This window comes from Zootoca vivipara, chromosome 9 (genome assembly GCF_965207765.1).
Source record: "Zootoca vivipara chromosome 9, rZooViv2.hap1.1, whole genome shotgun sequence".
NCBI lineage: Eukaryota > Metazoa > Chordata > Lepidosauria > Squamata > Lacertidae > Zootoca > Zootoca vivipara.
The window spans coordinates 29,083,395-29,100,268 of NC_142592.1; the positions used below are offsets into that span (position 1 = coordinate 29,083,395).

Sequence of the window (16,874 nt, forward strand, 5' to 3'; positions counted from 1 at the left end):
CATACTTTCTGATTTTACATACAACTAGTCTGCTGTAGTTTCTGCCCTATGTCCTTCTGAACTTTTTATCCTCCGGCAAGGCAGGGCAATAAGCTGCTTGTTTCTCAGAATGCATAGCTGCCAAGTTATCCCTTTTTTTAAGGGATTTTCCCTTATGCTGAATAGGCTTCCTCGCGAGAAAAGGGAAAACTTGGCAGCTATGAGAATGCTCATATCACAAGTCATTTGAGGATAGAGGTAAAAAGGTTAACCATAATGGATCTGCCAGGTCGAAGACCACAGAAGCAACATACATAGTATCTCCAAACTACCTTGAGGGTCCTCAGAAAAAGGCAAGCAGCAAACAACAAAGATCCTTTATGCCAGGCATCCCCAAACTGCGGCCCTCCAGATGTTTTGGCAACTCCCATGATCCCTAGCTAACAGGATCAGTGGTCGGGGAAGATGCGAATTGTAGTGCAAAACATCTGGAGGGCCAAAGTTTGGGGATGCCTGCTTTATGCTCTTCTCCTAAAGATGGCACTGCCTTCTAGGTGCAGTTTTGAGTGTTGTACTGCATATGCAAGAATCATCATAATGCTGTATATTCTTAAATAAAAACTGTTAAAATCATTTTACTCATCCTAACAGACAAAAAATTTCTTAGGAGTTTGTTTTCTTCAGTTCACCCCTCCCACATTAACATTGGGGGGGGGCTTAGGGAAAAATGGGACCCTGCCCCTGCTTTTCCGTTTTCCTCCAAGCTCTCTTGTATCCATCATCCCAAGCTCCCTCTGCCAAACCTACTTAAGAGTAAAATCATCCTGACCCATTCTAAGTTACATACTATTCTAATTAGTTCATAGCTACCAGAAAAACGAGAGGGGGGAATTAAGAGGAAAGAAAGTGAGTAAAGCAAATGAAAGAATTGGCCTTTTACTCTCCCATCTGGGCCTTTTATGTTGACCAGGCAAGAACTTCCTGTGTTTCTAAGAGGTAGACACATGATTCTTTCAGTATCCCTGTTATTTGCATAAAGGGGGAACATCATCAGTATCCTTAAAAATTACTCACTGGTAAACACAGTCAATAGTATTGACTCAGCAGCTGATGAGTCGCCAAAAAAAAAAAGGCCTGACTTTTTGTTAACAAGATATTTTCCATCATTTTTATCACCTAAGGAGGCCTTTCTCTGTACGTCAAATATTTTATCAGCCAGGGCATAATCCATGCAATTTATTTGCCTTATGAAAAGTCTCTCTGGCCGACAATAAGCTTCCTTGTAGACAAATGTTAGATAGAGTCAAATACTTCCACCACGGTTGTCATATGTGTTTTCGTTAATCCTGGTTGACCTGGGATTTTAAAATTCCACTGGTACTTTGGGCCTGGCTGGGTTGGATTAACAGCTACTATCCTTGTTTGGAGTAACATCTGGAAGCACATTGAATATGGAGTGAATTCACTGATCCAAGTTGATCTATGCCAGAGGGGAAAAATAGGAAGCTGAATCATTTCTATAGTTTACATAATTCTGATATTTTCCTTGTGCTTTAAAATATATGAACCCACTTGAAACCTAATTTTGATATGATCTATCATCTTGTTTAGATGAAGAATCAGGTAGAATTGAGAGTGAACATAGCAAAGGGATAAAGGCTTTGGACAGGTTTTTCTAAACACAAGCACACACTTAAAAGGACTTGTAAACTTATTCAGAAACACTGTTGCTACAAACATCTGTCAAAAACCTTCAGGAGGTTTTATTCTGTTTTCTCTTCAAATATTCAAGCCATCTGCCTCAGTATTCAGGTAACATACTTTCCAGATAATTTAAGCATTTTAATTTTCTTCTGAGACCTACTATAATTTGACAAGCTTTTGCAGTTTTATTTTTTATGTCTAGGGATGTGTGAAAGATAGAGGCACAATGCAGACATTTTGTGATCTTCAAATGATGTTGTTAGTCTTTAGTTCAATGCAGGCCTTTTTAAATGCCAATCCCAATAGGTTAATGTGTTGGAAAATTTGTATTTTCTTTGTTTCGTTGTAGGCTCCCTATTTTATAAACGTGATACATTAATAAGAACTGCTACAATAAAACATAGTAAAGTGGTTATAGGAAAAGACAGCGATTATCGTATTTTTCTCTTACCCTATTAGATAAAAATGCCTTGCATGTGTCATAAAAACAAAAGAGTAACACTCAAAATCCCATTAGATTAAAATATTATTGAATACTTCTCATGCCAACATAATCCTAATCATTTCAACTATAGTCTAGGTATATTGTACTTCTATAAAAAGAAGAAGTCAAATTCATACTTTTGGCAATTCTTTAAGAGAAATAATGCAATGTGTGAGGAGAAACCATCAAATACACATTCTTTGTTTCTCTTGTGGGTGGGTGGTTTGCATGTGTGTGTGTGTGTTATGGCCACAGTGCAGGAGTCAAGCTAAATATCACACAATTCATGCAAGTTGACATGCCCTGAATGGTATTTGTAGAGAATTTGATTGTTTTTAAGCATAATTGGCAGATACAGTGAGATAAGCTCAGATCCTGACCCTGGTGGGGTAGGTAGGCTCTCCCCCCCCCACTTGTCCCTATCTAGCACAGGGATGGTGTTCTAATCCTTATTAAAACCACTGACACAGGCAACCAGGTTAAAGTCTCTTCTGCCCCATCAGGGTCACAATCCAGACGGCGGCCTTCACACCTACCACTTACCCTTTCAAAGCCACACAGTTGCTCCAACTGTTGTTTGAAGTTTGGTAACAAGGAAACATCCCTTTCCGTCTCAGCACTTAGTCTATGGAATGTTCAATGCTAGGCAAATACTTTTCTCCCAGGCATTTGACTGTTAATTTCCCTTTTTTATTTGCAACAGTTGGTGATGTTTTCTTTTTTCATTTGAGGGCCATGTGTTTTTGGGAGATGAAGGGATTGTGGCTTTACTATTTCTCATTGTGATTATTGTTTACATATATATTGTATTCTTTATTGAGTATCTTACTATTACTTGTAGGTCACTGTGAGATGCTTTTATAAATTGACTAATGATGTTAAGAAATATAAACACACATGTGAATGTTGCCACTTTTAGTTTGGCCCACAGAAGGTCAACACTGCATGGCTTTCTGTTTTTGCTTTCAGCATACTACAAAGCAAACCATTTTTGGATTGTGGTTTGCCATGTGGTTCAAAGGGCTGTTCTTTGAGGAAGAGAGAATGATGTCCAGAAATGTAACTGAATCTGTGGAGAATATAGTCACATGTCTCTTTGATTTCTGAACTCAGATGCTTTGAATTTAAACAGAGCCAGAGGTTGCAGTGGCTAGCTGTTCAGTTTCAGTTCAGGAAATCGTGTCCTCCCTCAAAGAGGGCATGTGTTGTGGTGAGACCTGTGTGTTGTGCCCAAAACCAAACTAAAATTTGAGTCAAGTGTGAATTTATTTAGGGGGGAGGTCTCTGGGTCTGAACACGCAAACCTAGAAGAACACTGTGTCTTCATCTAACATTCCTCCCTGGAATCTCTTAACTCAAGCAATATTGCTCTAAGCTCCTTGGAGAAAGGACAAGATACAATTGTGTTATAATAACAGAACCATGATGAAGTTAAACTATGAAGTCAAGATCCATCCCTCCAGTTTATTTATATATTCAGCTAAGCTAACGTTTCTTTCCCCTGCTTCAGCTTTCTAAAGTGTCTTTAATTGTAATCAGCTTAAATTCGCTTCTGCTAAATTGGGTCACAACATAGGGTCTTCATGAAATAGGGCCCATTTATGAAAATTATGGCTACATTTGAGGTATCCTTATGTTGTAGAAAGCTGGATTTTCCAGAATGGTCTCTTGAGGGGATAGGATACGATTGACAGCTGGTCTGGCAGGTGGATGAAGACATTAGTGTGTCATGCGTGTCTCAAAAGATAAGTTAAAATAATGTGCTCTCTGCTTGACTTATTTTTTTCCTAGTAGTTTGGCAATTTTATTTTTGCATCAGCCTTTCTGCATTCAGACACAAACCTCTGCACACAAGAACACACACCCTGAACTGAGTTGTCAAGCCACCTCACAAGACGTTTCTTTGTTTTGCTACTCATTCACTTAGAATTATGTCGCCTGTCATCTCAGATCAGCCTTTGAGGAATCAGTCTTGACACTGAGAAGGCAGGATGGGTGGGGATAAGTTGTGAGGCACAATTAAATCTTGGAAAGAGTAGTAGGTAAGTGGCAGGAAAGTCCTTTGAGGAGATAAAAGTTTAAATGAACGTCCTACAGTGTAGTAGTTCTTTCCATTTATTACTATTTCTACTTTCCATTTCCTTTTACTGCAACCTACTATCCCACTGCTTGCCAATCAGCAGGCCGGCGGTGCGAATCCCTGCAACGGGGTGAGCTCCCGTTGCTCGGTCCCAGCTCCTGCCAACCTAGCAGTTTGAAAGCATGCCAAAAAGTGCAAGTAGATAAATAGGTACTGCTCCGGCGGGAAGGTAAACAGTGTTTCCGTGCACTGCTCTGGTTCACCAGAAGCAGCTTAGTCATGCTGGCCACATGACCTGGAAGCTGTCTGCGGACAAACGCTGGCTCCCTTGGCCTGTAAAGTGAGATGAGTGTCGCAACTCCAGAGTCATCTGCAACTGGACTTAACTGTCAGGGGTCCTTTACCTTTACCTTTTTACTATCCCATTATAGTAGATATTAATATATTGACAATTTTTTTAAAAAAAAACATTCCTGGAATATTAGCACCACAAAAGATTCACCAAAAATGAGGCTGAAATATATATATAAAAATAAATAAAATTGTCCGGTAGCACCTTAGAGACCAACTAAGTTTGTTCTTGGTATAAGCTTTCGTGTGCATGCACACTTCTTCAGATACATTTTATATATATATATATATATATATTGAGTGGGTCAGACCAACACAGCTACCTACCTGAATCCAAAAATGAGGCTTTAGGGCCAAACTAGATGTGATGGGGACACCAACATTTGCTCTCCATGTTTCTGGCCCATTCAAGTATAAAGTGAAGAGGACCTATTTTTTTGCATGAATATATGGATAGGGAGAACTGAGCCCCTCTCCCCACACCAGTAACTTTTCTCCCAGATTGACCATGGTATCAGAAGTGAACCATTTTGGCACTTGAAGCAGCAGAGCCCAGGAGTTATAGCAGAAAAAATTAGTGTATCCATTTTCATATAAAATATTAAACATACATTTTCTCCCTTGTATGTGTAAATGGAGAAGATATGTAAATAAATATTAGCAATGTCCAGTTTGGATTCTTACCTAGGGTTGCCAGACTCAATAGTGGACAGGACTTCTGTGCCTTTAATTGCCCTGCTCTCTTTTGAGTCTGGAAACCTTAAAAAGAAACCAGCAGACCCTTTGTTTAATTTCCAAGCAAAGGGTCTGCTGGTTTCTCTTTAAGGTTTCCAGACTCAAAAGAGAGCAGGGCAATTAAAGGCACAGAGGTCCTGTCCACTATTGAGTCTGGCAACCCTATTCTTACCTAATAGGCAGGTCTCTGATAACATTAGGCAACTGTTCAATGTTTTGTAAATGTAACCCTGGCTGTTATTAAGAGCTGAGGTTACAAGGGTGGGCTCGGGGCATTCATTAAGTAATTGAGGGATTATATCACAATTGGGAGCAGTTGCCTCTTTGAATGGGATAGTTGTTCAATTAACAAGAGAAAAGTGATAGGCGTTCCCCTGTTAGATGTTTAGCTGAGCCCATCATAATGCAATTAAGCAATGTGTCAAATTTGCATTACTTAAAGATGGCCAGAAGAACTATTCTGGAGAGATTCAACATGAACTTCAAGAATATGGAACTACATTGCATTTGGAAATTAGTTTAAAATTAATGATGGTAAAAACGCAAGCTGTTTAGAACCACCCTGATATGGTTAACTCAGAAATGTACTCAATTGACTCAAACCATGTGTTGGAAATGCATGGTAATTATAATTGTTTTGAATCTGTGTCAGATTGAGGAGAGAAATAATAGTTGGTTTGTGTTTTTTAACCGTTAAGGAAGATATTAAGTGTGGGGAAAGCTGAAATTATGCTTCTTTGGCAGGATTACAACCACTAAAATAAGTATTCTACTTAGAATCAATATTTTATTTCAAGTAATGTCATTATAAGTCTTAGAGCAAAAAATTGAAAGTATGGAAAAATTACTTAATAGCTTCATTTTGAGTGAATAAAAGCCATTACAATTGAACTAAACAAGGAGGTTTAGCAATCCTAAATATGTCTGTATCAGGTGAGAGCTGTATTTAAATTGAGGACAGATCCCCCCAAATAGGTAATCACAGAGGAAGTCATTTTCTAAGGAAACCTTGAACATTTTGTTCCGGCAGATATAAGAAGATAAAATTCTCTCTTTAGGATGGAATCTGGTGGTTGCCTTGTGCCTATGTGAAGCCTTTTTTGATCTAATGGATGGCTTTTCTAACAGAAGAAGGGAGAAATGATTTGTGCCAATTCTTCCTCTCACTTGCTGCACCAGCACCCTAAAAAAATTGGTTCTGGAGAGTTAGGATATTCTCCAGAGCAGGATGGGTATTTCTGTGTACGCAAGAGGCTGCAAATTTGCAAAATTCACCTCTACTCCTCTTCCATTGTAAAGACCTTCCATAAGTACATGGGCAACAAATTGATCTCTAACTTAGTCACTTTATCAACAGTAGAGTTTGGGAAGCTTGGAAGATCGGATTGTCATGAGGAATTCTCCTTCCTGCCCTCCCATTGTGAGAGCCAGTGTGGTGTAGTGGTTAAGAGCGGTAGACTCATAATCTGGGGAACCGGGTTCGCGTCTCCGCTCCTCCACATGTAGCTGCTGGGTGACCTTGGGCTAGTCACACTTCTTTGAAGTCTCTCATCCCCACCCACCTCACAGGGTGTCTGTTGTGGGGGAGGAGGGGAAATGAGATTGTTAGCCGCTTTGAGACTCCTTCGGGTAGTGATAAAGCGGGATATCAAATCCAAACTTTTCTTCTTCTTCTCCTCTCCCAGTTCATTAATGAAGGTAAAAAATATCTAGATAAATTTATTGGATATGCAAAAATAATAGCTTTCTAGAGGCGTGGGTGTTCTGGATTTTAACAACTGAAAAAGAATTTACCTGTCCATTGGTTTGTTTATTTACAATTTTAAAATGAATTCTCTCTCTCAGTGATTACCCATTTTGGAGAACCTATCCTCAATTCACAGCAGCTCTCTCTGTGGAGAGTAGAAAGAGATAACCTTTCTAATTCTTTACTTGTATAGTTTATTATTTTAATCATGGCACTGTATAGTAAAGATAGCCTTTCTGCATATTCTTCATTTTTATAGAAGATGGATTGAGACCTACTTTTGAATGTTTTGTGGTATCAATGGTCTTCCTGGAAGAACTGTTAAATGTAATGTGAAAAAATGTTTAAGACCTAGAATATGAAAAAGATTGTGGAAGAGTGTGTGCTAAAATGTTGGTCTGTGTTGGCTCATAGTCTTTCCACAAAGATGGGATTTGGGGGATTCCATTACGTTTCCTTGCTGTTTCTCACAGCAAGGCACTTGAGCTGGAATTTTTGGGAGGAGGAATTTGTACTGTTTTCATTATAATCTCCCTGTGGATTGCCCAGCAGAACCTGGCATTGCAAGAGGCACAATGCTACAGTTGCTAATTTTACAAGCCGCTTGATTGTTAAATGCAGAGTGTGGAACAAAATCAATCTAGCCCTAGAGCAGTTGAATAGTGCAAAAACAAAAACAGGAAAAAACCAAAGTATAATGAATAGTGCTGTGTATCATGAGCTTGTAGCTTGAAGTTCATTTCAAGTGTCATTATTTTCTCTTTATATAAGCTCTACATATTATGTTTTACTAAAATGGCATATTTGAAAATTAAAAGGAAAATTCAAGCTTCCATGGTATATAAAGAAAATACCAAATAAAAACAACATTTTCCTCTTCCTACCAATGTTCTGTAGGAAGAATTAAAACAAACGGTAGCAGCTAATGTAGTCTGTTAAGAAACATGCATTGACTTGTTGGCGTAAATGTTGGAGCTGCTTCACACCTGTTGTGTACAGTAAAACATGGCCAATACACAGCTCAAGATCATGCCAACACCAGGAGAACATCGATGACAAAAGTGAAATACTCTTCTTCTATCAGCCGTGGCAGCATAGCAATCAAATTAGCTTTGAGACTAAACTTCATAAATTCCTGACAGCTATTGTGGTCTGTTGGGATTTGAAAAGTTCCTCAGACATTTCAGGATGTTGGTCTTTCTTCCTTTGACACTGAGGGCTGATTCTAATGTAAGATTTAGCATTAGCATGGATACATTTTTTAAGTTATCCCCTATTTGCATATGCTGGAACTGGGTCACAATATATCATCGCTAGCAGTGATCTTCTGAGCATAGAATTTTCCATGTGAAGCTTAGAATGTGCAGTTGAACTGCCTTAGCCTCTAAGGGAGAATTCCAACGTGGGGTTTTTGGTTCCAACAGGGCTTGACATATTTTGCCCATACTTTAAACAACAAATTTCTTATTGTGTGGTTGGTAAAGTTTAGAGGCTAAGGCAGTTAAAAAGAAAAATATGAAAGGAAATTGGCTGACTTATGATTCATTATTAATACAAGACGGCAATCAAATAAAAGTAAAGAGATATGAAGACATAAAAGATCAATTATCAGGATGGCTAGAATACCACCAGCTCTTTGAGGCATTTAAGCAAGATAAAAAAAATGGATTTAACAACGAGCCCTAAAAATTAGAAAAAGAATTATTAAATAGCAATACCAAAATTATTTCCAGAATGTACCGACTCTGGAAATAATTGAAGGTGGTAATGATCAAATGGGCGCAAGACATTGGATGCACCATTATGACGAGTGAATGGGAAACTCTTTAGAAAACTAACATGGATTTTACAGCATGTTACACAATTAAAGAAAATATGATGAAAATATTTCATACTCTCCAAGATGTATAAAAATATTTCAGACAAATGTTGGTGGTGTGGAGAAACAAAAGGAGATATGTACCATATGTGGTGGACATGCCAAAAAATTAAAGAGTTCTGGAACCTTATCTATGATGAGATGGGAAAGATCTTTAAATTAACATTTGCAAAGAAGCCAGAAGCATTTCTACTTGGAATTTTAGGCAATAAGAGAAATCTTTTTATATGCAAGATCCGCTGCCCAGTTATTAATTGCATCAAACTGGAAAGGAAAAAAGAACATTAAGGGAATCACAGAATAAGTTATTAGACTATGCAGAATTGGCTCAATTGACAGATAGATTAAGGGGAAATACAAAATAATCACGCAAAAATGGAATATGTTCAATAAATACCTACAAAAATATTATGACATAACATCTATGGCAGAGTTTGAGTGACCCTTGTGCAAATTAAATACTACTAAGCAAGTAAAAACAGTACGATGTGTTATAAGAAAGTACTAGAAACTATAGTAAGAATAAGGTAAGAAGTATAAGTACAGTCAATGTCGTAAATGTAACTTACATTGGGAAATGATGGGAAGTCTGTTTTCATATAATTTAGTTTATTGGAATTTGGTTTATTGGATTTTTTTACTTTGGTTTATTTTTGTTTAGTTAGAAATTATAAGAAAAGAGCATGTGCAAATACAAGTTTAAATCAATATTTAATGGTATAATTATATAAGGCTGTACATGTACTAAGATTGTGTATGGATGTAAATTAATTAAAATAAATAAATAAAATGTGCAGTCAAGAAAGGGAAATATTGAAAACCCTTCCAACATATGCATCTACTGGTTATAGCACCTAACGTGGAAACAAAACCAGTTGTACCCATGTTTACTGTGGGTGTTTTTATTGTAAAAGTAACCGGTTCACCTGGAGAAACCATTGAGTTGTTTATTTTTAGATATCACACAGTATGTTGCAGGAGCATATATTTTGCTATCTTTTCTTAGGCTTATTTTCATGACATTTAAAAAACTATGCATTGTGGTTAAAGTGAGTCGGTGTTCTCATTTAACTTTTCTAAGCTGTGATTATATGGGAGTTTCTGCTTCTTGTACAGCGAGTTCACAGAGATAATGCTAAATCTGTCATAAGTGCTTGCAATTTTATGCATCAGGATGTTTGCTCTCCAAACACTAATTACCATTGAAATACCTAGTTCATGCACATACCATGCAGAAAACGCAGTCAGCACAATTTTTATGATTTTGCTTGAAATGAGGGCTTGCCTTCTACCGCTTATCTTAAGTGAAGGTGGTGAACATTCACATGTACGGCAATCCTGCTTTCTACCTGGTAAATAAAATGCATTTTAATGCATTCAGATTCTATGCTTAGATCAAGTAGAGAATCTCTTGTTCTATATCCAATTTAATATGCTTTATGGAACTCCAGAACACTGAACAAAACGAAGCTGGATCTATAAAGTGTAATCCTAGCCCTAGTATGGTGAGGTAGGGTGATAAAACTTAGGAATGAAAAGGACAAAAGAAATCAATATTAAACTTACATTTCAGAAACCTTAATTACATTCCTTGAAAGACACTTGCTGATCTAACAATTGCCTTAGCATTTGGTAGAACCCTTGCACATAAGAATATTCTGTTCCGTGAGATGAAACCCACTTTTTAAAGAGAAGTTTCAAACTAAAATTTGTGCACATATTTATGCAGAATCAAATTGCAAGACCCATAAAACCTTAATAGACATACGTCTTGAATAGACTGTTCCTTTAAAAAAAATGTTTAATAACAGATCTAGCTATCAACCAGAGTCTGTGGGTTCTTGACACAAACCACAAAACAGTCTGCTGAAATAATAAGTAGCACCTATCTTTGGAAAGTTCATCAGAGCTGGAAACTGTTGCAGAAACTGTAATTTATTTATTTTTAATTTTAAAAAGTCTGAAATTTTAAAGTTTCAAAATTAATTTGAGAGCAAAAAGTTCATTCATTGAATTAAAGTTTTGAAAGTTGTTTATCTCTGCCTTTGTTTACATATTGTATTTCACTCCTAATACCATGTGTACCATGTCTTCAACATGAAGTTCCAGATTCAATGTATTTGATTGGCAAGCGAACACCCATATATGTACAACATCCATCAACTTAACTTTTTCTAACTGAACAAACTAATGTGCATGGGGTGTGTGTCTGTGTCTGTGTGCAAGGGAAAGTTGAAAAAAGGAAGAAAGAGGTTGCAGGGGAAAGAGGGTGGAAGAGATTATAGTGGATTCCGTGCAGAAGGTGAAAAGGGTACTTAGTAGTTTTATGAAGGAAGTGGTAAGGGGAAGCTCTAGGGCAGTAGTGGCCAAACTTTGCCCTCCAGCTGTTTTTGGACTACAACTCCCAACATCCCTAGCTAAAAGGACCAGTGGTCAGGAATGATGGGAATTGTAGTCCCAAAACAGCTGGAGGGCCAAGTTTGGCCACCGCTGCTCTAGGATGTTAATATGGAGGGGATGGCTGAGGCGATTGGCAAGTGGAGTGACCAAATTAGAAAATAATATTGTTGTAACTTATAAGATACATGTATATGATTCGTGTATGAGAACATGCTTAATTGTTGTATCAACAGAGCACCATAGTTTGACTTGAAATAAGTTTTTTAAAACATATATATACAATAACGACTGATTTACATATGTTTTGTAGGATTATCTGACCATTCACAAGTATGGTAATGCTGCGAGAAAGGACCTATGGAACACGCTGTCAGAGGTAACACAGTTTAAAGTTTTCATGGAACTTGGGTTAACCTCAGGAGTAAATATCTCATTCTGAAACTCATATTCCTGTTAATGAGTGTTTTATTTGCGTTGCTGTATATCATTTTGGAAAACCCTTAAATGAAAATTTATGGAGCGTGAAAGACAGAGTATCTAGAAATTAATAATCAAAACAAATGGTTTCAGATATCAGCTCCTTTGAGATGAACTGAAGGGAAGCGGGGTGCAACATAGAAGTGCAATGGACTAAAAGAGGAGTTGTTTATGATTTGTGCAGTCAAGTATTCTAGGGCAGCTAAATAGCTGTAATGTCAGTCATGATGGAAAAGAGCATGTGAAAGCTCCTCCTTCCCAAGTAGGTGCTAGCTGTTGCTTCACAAACAGAAAGACAGATTAAAATCGTATTGAATAATGCACAAAGGGGCATGGGAAACAAAATGCTCTTTACATGGATATACTTTTGCCCCAATGCAGCTCTAGTCCCACATGACTAGATGAACCAGCATGTGACAGGTAATATGCCTCTAAATGCTCATTGCTAAAGAAGGGGCCAGACTTCATTGAGATGAAAGGGTTTGCAAAACATGCATTGAAATTCATTGTTTGAACAGGGCAGACATAAGATTTAAGATTCTCTTAGATCAGAAAAAGAATGCAATATTATGTACTCCCTCCCCTAGTGCCTCCCTTTTCTGGAGAACAGTTGTCTAGCGTCACTTAAACATTACATCAGCACCATTTTAACTGGAGTGAAGGCAGGTCCGGGTTCCACCGTGACTAAGGTTTAAATTCTTTGTATAAATCTGGTAATTAAAATTGTCAAATTACAGTCCTGTGTCCACTTTCTGTCTAGTTCCTTTTAATATGCTGCTAGCAATGGGCTAGAGACGCGGGTGGCGCTGTGGTCTAAACCACACAGCCTAGGGCTTGCCGACCAGAAGGTCGGCGCTTCAAATCCCTGTGATGGTGAGCTCCCGTTGTTCGGCCCCTGCTCCTGCCCACCTAGCAGTTTGAAAGCAGGTAAAGTGCAAGTAGATAAATAGGTACCGCTCCAGCGGAAAGGTAAATGGCGTTTCCATGCGCTGCTCTGGCCACATGACCCGGAAGCTGTCTGCGGACAAACGCCAGCTCCCTCGGCCAGTAAAGCGAGATGAGCGCCGCAACCCCAGAGTCGCCTGCGACTGGACTTAACTGTCAGGGGTCCCTTAACCTTTAGCAATGGGCTAGCCTCTGTTGCAGGACTGTGGAACCTGTGGTTTGGCAGATCCCATCAGCCCCAGACAGGGTGGCCAATGCCAGGGATAATCAGAATTGTAGCCCAGCAACATCTGAAGAAGCACAAGTTCCCACCCCAGACATGAATACCCTCTGTAATTTTGTGAATGGTTGTTTTTTGAAGTGAGGCAAAGAGTAGTAGTCCTCTATTCCCCACCCCCCCCCCCCGGAAAGGTAGCATAATACTGGCAGTTCTCCCTCAATATATTGAATGAAATTTTCTCTTCTTTTTGTTTTGAAGGCACTTAAGAAGGTTGGGAAATTTGTGAATATCCAAGAAGTAATGGATCAGTGGACACTGCAGATGGGTTATCCTGTTATCACCATCATGGGAAATGAAACTGCAGAAAATATTGTAGGAATCTCCCAAGAACACTTTCTTTATGACCTTGATGTTAAAAGCAAAGATCGTGGCCTTGGAAACAACAGGTACTCAACATTTATTGTTATAAGAATTATGCTTTACCTTATTACGGTAAAGTAAGTAAGATATTACTTACTACGATATTATTTTTACGAGAATACAGTAATGTATTCTCACAAAACTTGTTAAATGAAAAATTATAACTAAAGTTTTGACAGCACAGTATGGCATACCTGTGATTAAGTCATATTCCTTAAATAAATTAAATCAGAACACATTTTACACATTTTCTACCTTTAAAATTTATTTTTACTTTTAAATCTGCTGCATGTCTCTTTAGAGGGATACAGGTATAGAAGTAAAATGCACATCCAGATGGAAGTCTATACTCCAGAACATTTTTGCACATATTAAAGCTTCTGAGAATAGAACACTATTCTCAGAAGCCGCAGAATACTGTTCTCAGAAATAGGTACATCCAATTTATCCCAGTCACCTTATCCTTTTGTTCACCATGCCAACGGGCTACAATTTGAAGAAAGAATAGTTAAACATGTATTACATATGAATGGGAAAGTTTTCTTGATTCTTGATTTTGCAGTCTTGAGCTCATACTCTATTCAGCAGCAATATGTTAGTGATGAACAAGACTAGGTCCATTAAATAGAGCGCTTAAAGATTTTATTAGTAAAAAAAAGGATGCAGGCAAGCTTGTTGGATATCATTGGCCTTATTCCTATGTTGTCGTGTCACTCCTGTTTAAAGTACTTGGCTGAAATAGGATTTCCTGTAAGTACAAGTTGAAGAGTACACAAATTAGCCCAGGCATAGGCAAACTCAGCCCTCCAGATGTTTTGGGACTACAACTCCCATCATCCCTAGCTAACAGGACCAGTGGTCAGGAATGATGGGAGTTGTAGTCCCAAAACATCTGGAGGGCCGAGTGTCCCTATGCCTGAATTAGAAGAAGGGTTTCATCTAACTGAGTTACTCTAAATTCAACCTTCATGAGCTCCCTGTATCTTTTGACACATGTGTCCTTACACATTTATTAATGGGTGCATGCAAAAGTGCTCTCCATACTAATAATGATGTCAGCCACCAAAGGAGGTGCAAGAAGCAGAATCTGAGCCCTGAACACCTCTCCACACTCTACAACTTTATCAATACCGCACAAACCCTGTTCTGTTGCTAGGTTCCTTGAGTAGGTTGAGATGTAAGGATGTTTCAGAACATTCTGCGGTATCCCAGCAGCTCTTCCAATAGTTGAATGGGTCATTTCAATAAACAGTGACTTGGTCTCAGGGACTGGACTAAGGAGGAATGGTGGAGGCTGCCCCCTCCTTCTGAAACTTCCCTAGAGGAGGACAGTAAAGATTTACAACGGTGGTTTGCAGAAGGTCATGACTCTGAGACAGAGGCAGGACAAAGCTGGAAGATAATGGAAGAAGAGGGGGGAGCAGAAGAGCCAGAACAGCTGGCTGACATGTTATCATTAGAAAGCATTCCAGACCCCCCTTCTCCTAGGACCAGGAGGGCAGTGAAAGTGGGAGAACAGAAAGCGAATAGACAAAGGGCCTTTCACAGCCACTGTATAAGGGGCGGAGCTGCTGTCAACTGAGAGTAAAGTGGGGCAGGAGATTATTCGGATCAACACCATTATCCTAGAGAGAGCAACCTGTCTCTCTCTCTGTGAATATTGAATAAAATACCTTAGTAAGAGCTTCTTGTATTTCCATTACTGCCAGCCTGCTGTGAGGGAGGGGGATCAGATTCCCTGAAGCCTGACACTTGGAGGCTACTGTAATATCACAGCTGCACAGCCAGTGCCTACTGATGGCCTGTAGACTCTGCCCATTATACTAGGTTGAGCAATATAGGGAGGGGTGTGCTTAATACAAAAAGAGATGTGACTAAGAGCTAAACTACGTAGGGCATTGGAGAGGGGCAATGGATGCTTCCCCTTCTGGGGGTAATTGCCACTTCGAAGCAGAAGGTATGTTTGGACCAAAGAGGAAGACAAGCAGGGCAGTCTCGAGCAGGTTGGGCACCCTGGCGCTGAGGGGCAGAGATCGCTCCAGCGCCCCCACTTTCGCAGGCCGCACCATGGCTTCCGCACGACTTTGCTGTGCAACGCCCCGCCTACCGGCCCGGCACCCTGCACCACCGGGACTCTACCTAGAGTCGGCCCTGAAGAGAAGGGTTTTCAGTTCAAGCAAAAAGACCGCCTGATTACATAGGTACCACTAGGAATGTAGTCATACCTTATGTCCATGTAGTGCATGATCTATATTGACTGGCTGTGACTCTTCAGGGTTCCGACAGGGAGAATCTTCAGCCCTACTGAGAGATGTTGGGTTTCCACCTGGGACCTTGTGCATGCAAAACCTATAGGATGTGTTTTCGTGTACATTTTCATTCCTTGGTGAGAACCTTGCTAATTCATTTGTAATAAACCCATGAGTTTCTCCTGTTTTATTTTATTTCAGCATTTATGAAGTGTTTTGGTCAGAGAATATTAGAGCAGTACACAGAAACCAAATGTAGAATATAATGAAGATAATAAAACAGTGTTAAAGCCCACAATAATTCAGAAATAAATAATGTCGTCCCTCCCATCCTTGCCTGCTGTTAGAAGATCTGGTAGTGCTGGCTCAGTAATGGCAATCCTCTGATTTGATTTATGTGGCAGTGTCACTTCAGTCAGCTGTCACTGCACCTCATTAATGAAATGCAAAAATAAGAATGTGGGAGGTGGATATTTGGTAGATTAGTCTTCACAGGGGCAGGTTTGGTTATCTCATAGCTTATCTATGATTATGAAGATTTCTACATGGTAGAAAATGTCCCAATTAAACTTAGCAATGCCATGTTTCTCATCCTCAGTACTTGGTCCTGGTTCGTTTTCTCTCTCTCCTTTGTTTCTCACTTGATTGACTGTTTAGCTCAGTTTCATTAATAGATAAAAAGCTCTTTCACCATGAAAAATAGATGAAACATGCTTTTCTTCAAAATATTTAAAATCATGTATATGCTTTATTTTTATTTTCATCACTTTTATAAAGATTAGAAACTGCTACAGACACGAAACAGCCACATCCACATGCATATCATTCAGCAGGCATGTGCTTTCAGTAGTTTATCATACAAAGTTACATATGAAAAATGAAAATTAGGTAACATTGTGCATTAATTACCAATCTCCATAACTCTGAGAAGAATGTTCAAATCATTGTAAATAATGAGTGGTGTCCAATGTCACTTTGGAACCTATATTCCTAAAGTATGGGGAATGTTGCCCATTTCTGCACATACTCATTCTCAAGATAATGATTTTCTCAAGCCCACACATACTTTCTTAGCTTGAACATAAGCTGCCAAGCCTAATATTTTTAAGTCCAACAGTGGCAGGGTAATCGATTTTTGCAGTACAATGCAAATTCGATTTTAGCTGTAGTCCATATGTTAGTAACCATTTCCATGTCTTTATTG

At 38.9% G+C, this 16,874-nt stretch overlaps 1 protein-coding gene across 2 annotated transcripts in view; it reads left to right on the top strand.

Moving 5' to 3' along the window:
• The window catches only part of TRHDE (thyrotropin releasing hormone degrading enzyme), a 204,082-nt gene that overhangs the window by 136,461 nt on the left and 50,747 nt on the right, over positions 1–16,874 (top strand). For both annotated transcript variants that reach the window (XM_035128521.3, XM_088651943.1), the window contains 2 exons: positions 11,670–11,735; positions 13,260–13,447. In XM_035128521.3, the coding sequence (XP_034984412.3) occupies positions 11,670–11,735; positions 13,260–13,447 (254 nt within the window). The remainder of the gene's footprint in view (positions 1–11,669; positions 11,736–13,259; positions 13,448–16,874) is intronic.